This window comes from Rhinopithecus bieti, unplaced genomic scaffold, assembly GCF_001698545.2.
Source record: "Rhinopithecus bieti isolate Rb0 unplaced genomic scaffold, ASM169854v2 scaffold_33444, whole genome shotgun sequence".
Lineage (NCBI taxonomy): Eukaryota > Metazoa > Chordata > Mammalia > Primates > Cercopithecidae > Rhinopithecus > Rhinopithecus bieti.
The window spans coordinates 681114-688631 of NW_016814544.1; the positions used below are offsets into that span (position 1 = coordinate 681114).

The 7518-nt window shown below is 50.7% G+C and overlaps 1 protein-coding gene across 4 annotated transcripts in view; it reads right to left on the reverse strand.

The window, feature by feature from the left end:
- The window catches only part of SSRP1 (structure specific recognition protein 1), a 12526-nt gene extending 5008 nt beyond the window's left edge, over window positions 1-7518 (reverse strand). Inside the window, exons 1-14 of one of the 4 annotated variants that reach the window (XM_017851349.1) lie at window positions 7453-7518; window positions 6795-6967; window positions 6195-6380; window positions 5161-5266; window positions 4676-4866; window positions 4341-4571; window positions 4103-4206; window positions 3872-4000; window positions 3388-3609; window positions 2586-2658; window positions 2467-2475; window positions 2025-2163; window positions 1826-1871; window positions 54-183 (exon numbers count right to left, since the gene is read on the reverse strand). In XM_017851349.1, coding sequence (XP_017706838.1) covers window positions 54-183; window positions 1826-1871; window positions 2025-2163; window positions 2467-2475; window positions 2586-2658; window positions 3388-3609; window positions 3872-4000; window positions 4103-4206; window positions 4341-4571; window positions 4676-4866; window positions 5161-5266; window positions 6195-6380; window positions 6795-6848 — 1620 coding nt within the window. In that variant the 5' untranslated portion in view covers window positions 6849-6967; window positions 7453-7518. Of the gene's footprint in view, window positions 1-53; window positions 184-1825; window positions 1872-2024; window positions 2164-2466; window positions 2476-2585; window positions 2659-3387; window positions 3610-3871; window positions 4001-4102; window positions 4207-4340; window positions 4572-4675; window positions 5267-6194; window positions 6381-6794; window positions 6968-7092; window positions 7115-7452 lie in introns of those variants that run through there. The other 3 variants (XM_017851350.1, XM_017851351.1, XM_017851348.1) reach the window with 3 other exon arrangements.

The window sequence follows — 7518 nt, forward strand, 5'->3', positions numbered from 1 at the left end:
TCCCCACCCCGCCCACTGCACCACACACAGCCCCTCCCATCTCCAGTCTGCACCTCCACAGGCTTCTTGCGGCTCTTGCGGTCCTTGGCCATCTTGGCCTTTTTGAGCTGTTTCCGCTTCTTCTCATCCCGGTCACTGTCGCCCTCATTACTGGAGGAGCTGGCAGAGGCATTGCTGTCAAACCTGCCAGAGAGCAAGCCAGGCTTAGACTTGAGGAGGGAAGACAGGACCCTATGGCCTCAAGGCAGGAGGAAAACAAATCCAAAGACACCCACCCAAAAGGGTCAAGGGAGGAAGACCAGAGGACAGTATCCACCACCAATCCCCAACACTGCTTCCTCCCATTCACTGAGGTGGCTTCAGCCATGCCCTCTCCAGACCCAGCCACAGCAATGGGTTGCTTGATCAGAATTAATGAATGAAAAACAATCCATGAGCTTCAGCTGATCTCCCTGGGCATGGCCAAACCAGGTCCTAGTCCATTCCCAAGACACCATGGGCAGAAACACTGCCTCATTCATGCCTGGAACATGGCCCAAATCCACTTCACCACTTCCTTCGGAGTAATCACCTCAATCTACCCTATAGTCTTTTTTGTCTTTTTTTTTTTTTCGTGTCAGATGGGTAATGTGTCAACATCATAACAAGGCTAGAGGGTGGCACATTGCACATACGCACGTAACACCCAACCATCATGTTTATGAACTACAAAAGGATCGGCTCCTACAGTCTTTTCTGATGAAAAGATAATCAGTTACTACAAAAAGAAGAAAACCAACTGAAGTCCAACCCAGTACCTACCCCTGTAATTGACAGTCTTATCTGATATATGTGAAACTCCTCAAAAAATGGAACTACCCTACACCTGTATGCTGCTGGACAGTTTTCAAGGCACTTTCACAAGTATTTGCTCATTAAACTTTCATACACCTTCATAAACATGGCAGGCTAAACTAGTGGACTCCTGTCGGATGTTTCTTTGCTGCCTGACATTCTTTTACAATCCTTCTGGATTAAGAGAGCAGTCCCAATTTCCTGTTGGGAACCACCTTGCCCCCACTCAGGAAGGGCTCACCCCAACCACAGGCTCTAAGGGTGGGCACTTGGCCTATTTCTGGCCCATCAGACCCTGGCCCATCCTAACAACTCAGGCTAGGAAGGGGCAGGTAACCACTCTGTTCACTATGCTGTTCACCAAAAGAGGCGCTTCTGGTGGTGTTTTAAATCAGTAAGATTAAGCCTGCCCTGAGCTTCTGAGAGTCACTGGGCACCCCATGGGGCAAACCTATTTTGAATTACGGAAATCAGAAGAAATAGATTTGAGTGCCTGAATCCAGTAGTGTCTGAAGTCAATTAAATCCTCAGACTCTGCAGTAACATGAACTTACGAAATTCCCTTTTATGTTTCCTTTTAAAGTGAGAGTGAGTCACATTTCTGACACTGCTAATAAAAAGTCGGTACTACTGCATTTCTACCGATGAGGAAACTGAGATTCAATGACTTACTCGACAACCTCCAGGAAGTAAGTGACAAGCACCAGCTCTCATTCCCATTCTCTCCTCATCCAACTACGAACCAGCCCTGACTGGCATATTCAGGGTGGTATGGCCACAGACCCCACTATACTTTTGACTTCAAAATGTGCCTTGCACTTACGAAGCCCTTGACAATTTCCAAAACATTTTGTATATCACCTCATTGGAGGTCACTCTCCCATTCTGGGTCAGTAGCTAATACTGGGACATGAGAAATGTCCAGAAATCTTCTGGTCCTTTAAGCTTATGGGTCACCATCTTATCCCCACAAGGAACCACCAAAACTCACTCCTCTGCCACATCTTCCTCCTCTTCACCTGGGTTGAATGACTCATCTGAAAAAGGGCACAGGATGCATCAGCTTCTGCCCCAATGGAAATCCCCACCCCCTCACCCAGACACCCAGCTCTGGCCCAAGGGTGAGTCCAGCCCAGGCCACAGCAAGGAACGTCTGACCATCCTCGTGCTCAGCACGGAGGCTAACCCACCGGTTTCTTCTCCCGAGTCATCGCTGCTGTCATTGGCATTCTCCTCCCGGATCTTGCCTTCCTCCTTCATCCTCTCCAAGTAGGCATCATGCTGATCCTCATCAGAGTCGGCATATTCATCGTAGCTTGGGTTCATGCCCTAGCCAGGGAAGAGTTCACAGTGGGGCCAACTCACCCTCGAGCCAGAATCCCTGCACACTCAAAAGCACACCCCCATGCCTGTCAAGTCAGAGCAGCAGCTCCCAGAAGACCTGGGGCTGGATTGTCCACACACAGCCAACGTGCAGGGCCTACGCCCAAGTACTTCCTGCCAACTGGGTTAGTCCAAGCCCCAAGCCCCTCCCTCTCCCAGCCCCACTGGGGGCGCCTGAGGGGCTGCATAGACTGGTCTAAGGTCATGCAGAGGAAACCTGCACCAGGAGGGGGAAAGGGTCACACGCACCTCTTTTTTCTATAAGGGTAAGAAGAGAAGAAAGAGTGAAAAAGAAGCCGGAAAAGATCACCCCTTTCTCCCCTACAGAAAGACCAGGAGAGGGTCTCATCCTCCCCACACAGAATTACCTCTTTCAATCCTCGGTTTTTGATGTTGAGTTTTTTCGCGTTGACAAAATCAAACAGTTTCCCATACTCCTCCCTGTGAGGGGATGTGCACCATGTTACCGGAGAGGTAGTGCTGACACAGGGGCGGACTAAACAACGTTCTGATTCCATGAGCTGGGGTAGACTGTGGAGCCTGGAGTTCTTGACCATGCTACCCAACCCAACAGCTTAGAGACCCCCACAGGACAGCAGTAAGGCAGAGCCAGAGTCTGACATTAGTCCTGAAAGAGGAACCTGCATGGCTGTGAAGAGCTCTGGGAAAAAAAAAGCAGGGAGGGGTGCGCACCTGTTTACCAAATAAGCTCAGGGCGGAGTAAGTGTGGGGCAGGGGATGTGGTCATCTGTCTTCATACTTCACAAGGTTGGTATGAGGATTACACGTGAAAAGGCTTATAAAACGTCTAGCTCACAGTGAGCACTCAATAAGCATTAGCTGCTATGTTCTCAGGCACAAAGCTCATCCCAGGAAAGAAAGAGAGAGCATTTCCATCATGGTGGGGAGTGGAGGAGAAAAAAGGTCAGTAGTGAAGACATAGAGCTTTCAAAATACAGAAAAAGTTGTTTGTTTTTTTTAAAAGACCAGAAAGCAAGCAATGGAGAGGTTTCTAAAGTCTGAGCACTCCAGGGACAATGACCAAATCCTGATGTAGCAGGAGAAAAATTCTGCTCTAGGGTTGGAGAGTGCTGCAGGCCATGCCGGGCTTCCTGGACAAAGCTGGCTCAAGACCAGGATGCCCAGAAAGTGACGGGTGGAGGTTCTCACCTCTCAATGCTGCTGAAGGTATACTGAGTGCCCTGCTTGGTCTCAATTTCAAAGTCAAAAGAACGAGTCGTAGTGGTACCACGAGCAAAGTTGACAAAGGAGATCTCGTCGAAGCGGATGTGTACAGGTGGCTTGTGGACGTAGATGAAGCCCCGCTCCAGCGGGTAGAGCAGTCCTGAGCTCGCCTTGTAGGAACAGGTAATGCACTGGGCCCCTGAGTGCCTGACAGAGGGTGCAGGGAGCCTGGTTAGTGCCAACCTCAGCAGAGGCAAAGGGCACATCTAGCAGCAGCGACACGTGTGCTCATGTCCTCGACTAAGTAAACCTCACTGAGCTGTTCTGACAGAGGCGCTGACACCTGTTGTGACACAAGGTCCCATCCAGGCCTCTAACAGGCTGCATTCCCATCTCAGGAGGGGTTTACCAAGGAGACACAGCATTTCCCATACCCAGGCAGGGCAGGATCCCAGGCCCACATTCTCACCCTTGGAAGTTGCCTGGCACTGTGATCTTGCGGTTCACCAGCGCTTTCATGACCCGGCTGACCATCTCATAGAGGGATCCTGACATGTTCTTGGTGAGGCGACCCTCAAAGCGCTTCTCCACTTCTTCCCTACAAAGACAGCAAGGTGAGGTCACAACACTACTGCCTTCTAATGGCACACCTGTCTCCTGCCTGGACAGTGGCAGGAAACGAGTCCAGGGAGACACTCACTCGTTCATGTTCAGAGTCAACGAAATGTCCTCGTCCTTGGAGAAGAGGAGGATGAGGAAGTGGTAGCGAGTCTGGCCTTGCTTGATTGGGGGGTCCAGGCTGATCTAGTAAGGAAGAGCACCAATTGATACTCTACAACAACTTGCGATTCACTAACATAGAATTCTGCACACCAGTGAGGTCTACTTAACACTTACGCAAAAACCACGATTATCCAGCCATAGGGGTTTCTGCTTACCACAAAGAACATCTGTCGCTGGTCCTTGTGGGGTAACAAAAACAGACGCAGTACTGTGGTGTAGGGGATCTTGTAGTCAAAGGTCTTGCCATGCAGGTGCAGAAAGGTGGGGTAGATCCGAATGTCATAACGACCGCGAGGAGTCAGACACTGCAACTCCCGGAAGATGCAGATGGCATCTCCCGTGGCCTGGATTACATCCGCCTTCGACAACACATTCTGGGCAAAGGCCTGCAAAAAGCACACATTGGTAACCAAGCAGCAGGCCCTGCTCCCAGGCCAGCCAATGCCTGCTCAGCACCATCTGCTGCCAAGGCAACTAGGGGACGCCTCACCTCAACAGGGTCCACACCATCCTCCTGGGTGGGAGGGACGTAGAAGCGCACCTCCATGAGAGACACCTCTGCGTCATCGTTTTGGTGGAATTCCAGTGTCACCTCATTCTTGCCAGTGGTGCACTGGGACACATTGCTGAGGGGTATCTCAAAGACTGGCTGCTCACCAATGTCAAAGGAAAGCAGCTGCCCTGTGAGGAAAGCGCTTATCAAGCCACAAGCTCCTCCCCTTAAGTCTGCATAAGCAACATTCCCACCAAACTGAGTTCCACAGAGACAGGATACTGGGGTTAGTCTCTTTACACTGTAACCCCAACCCCAGGCACAGTGCCCAGTATACTGTAGGTACTCAATAAACACATGATGAACATGCAAACATATAGGAAACCAGGGACAGTGGCAGAAAGAAAAGAGTAAAACAAGTAAAAGGCTGAAACCCTTCACCCTATCTTCCTCCCCAAACCTCAGTCTTCCCCAGGACTCACCACCAAATTTCACCGTCCCCCAGTTCCAGCCCTTCACACAAAGGTCCTTCTCCATTAGCTCAAGGCGATAGTGAGTTTTGAAGAAATCAGAGAGTTTCTCAAACTCCTGTGGGTGGAGGGAAGAAAAGAAAGCACAATCCCAGTAAACCCTGGTGGCCTTATCTACTTGAATGTCCTGGGATTATCTATTTCTGAGAAACTACCTCCAAATAGGCTTTATAAGAAACCCATGCTGACTTGGCAACCCAGCTCTAACATTGTTTAAAAGATTGTTGAGAGGTTGCTTCTAGCCACTGGATCTGACATTCCTGGTTATGGGCCATCTGACTTTATAAACTTTGTATAGGTATTATTTTAATGAAAGTGGAAATCAAAATCAAATAAAGCCTTTTATCAAGCAGTTCAAAATGGAAAACAAAACCCACACTTTAAGACATCAAGCTAGCCAGGCGCAATGGCTCATGCCTGTAATCTCAATGCTTTGGGAGGCCAAGGTGGGCGATCCCTTGAGTCTGAGAGCTCAAGATCAGACTGGGTAATGTGGCGAAACCCCGTTTCTACCAAAAATTATGAAAAATCAGCTGGGCATGGTGGCATGTGCCTGTGGTACCAGATATTCAGGAGGCTGAGGTGGAAGGATTACTTGAACCCAGGAGGCAGAGGCTGCAGTGAGCCGAGATTGCGCCACTGCACTGCAGCCTGGGTGACAGAGCGAGGCCCGGTCTCAAAAAAAAAAAAAAAAAAAACACACAAAAAGACATCAAGCTAAGAATCTGAACCTTGATAAAAGTCACAGGTAGAAACTACTATCTAAATCAAGACAGAAGAAAATCTTCTGGAGTCAAGGCACACAGCAATTCACAAGACTTCAACACTCAAAGCCGAACACTGATTGCCTCATGGCCTCACAGTCCTGCTCTGAGGAGCCCAAACTAGCAATCACAGGGTTACATGAGGAAGGAACCTCGAGTCTCTAGAAGATTAAAACAAGATGATGCAGCAAAAAGGGGGTTTATAGCTATGGCACAGCTCACCGATTCTCGGAAGCCATCATACTTGTAGACATGGCCATTCTTTGTAAGCAGTTTAAGTCCATGGCCCAGAGCAACACGGCGCCAGATGCCTTCTGTTAACTCCCCAGCCTGGATGTTGTCCACTTTGCCCGTCTTGCTGTTCTTAAAGATGATGCCCTGGCGGCTCAACCTCAGTCGACCATCATTCTGTAAGAAAAGCAGGCCCAGATGCATGGGGACAGTACACAGCATGTCCTGGGTACAGTTCTACCCAACACACTTTCCGGCTGCGAGTGGGCTAGCCAGATTATCGATGCAGGAGCAACAGCTGAGGTGCAAGGAGTCTAGATTCCAAACCAGGCTCTGGTATCTAGAACCCTTAACAGATTCTCAGTTTCCTCATTTGTAAAACAGGAATTGGGAACTGGAGAGCATATACGGTCCCTATAACTCTGAGACTATCTCTCAGCATTGCCTCGTGTTGGGGGAGACACTAGGTACACATTATACTGAGTCCTCTTTTTCCAAAATAACATTATCAAAGCAAGCTCTCATTAATGGACAAAAATTCTACCCTCCTTCCTTCTCTCTACTTGTATCAACTGTCCAAGCCATTCTCACCATGGAGCCTTTCACCTCCTGATAGATGTCGTTGAACTCCAGTGTCTCTGCCATGTCGACCCCTGCCCGTGGTGGCCTGGGCAGAGCCCCAGGCTGCACAAGGGAAACCGAGTAAACTGGGGGCTGGGCCCCAACTCCTGAGTAGGTGGGCGGATGCTCAGCAGGTTGGGAATCTGAATTCAAGAGGAAGACAGGTAAGCATGAAAGATAGCACCTCGCTGTGCTCACGGATGGAGCCAAGCAGCAACTCCCAACTGTGCCTGGGATGTCTCAGGATTTCCTCTGCCTGGAAACCTACAGACGGACGCTGCAGTGCTCGAGGGTCCAGGCCTAAGCCCAGGTGGAGAACGGGGCCTGGAATACCGCTGACACCCAACCCGACGCCCTCTCTAGCAGCTCTGGCGGGAGCCATGGCAACGAGCAGCGGAACCCCAGGGTCGGCCTGGAGCCCGCACCTTGCACGCGCCCCAATCCAGCTCAGAGTGCAGGGTTTCCCTCGCAGCGCTCCCACCACCCCGCGGGCCTCCGGTTCACCCCCGCCCCACAGGATGGATTCGCCCGCTCCCCGCGGTTTCGAACGCGGAATGGTCCATGTCGAACGTCCCTTGGGGGAGGGGCGCCCCTGCCTTCCTGGGACCGGGGGACGACCACAACCTACCTCCTCAGGCTGCAGCCTCGCTAGGGCCCCGGCGCAGGAGGTGGGCGCACTGGGGGGACGCGGGGG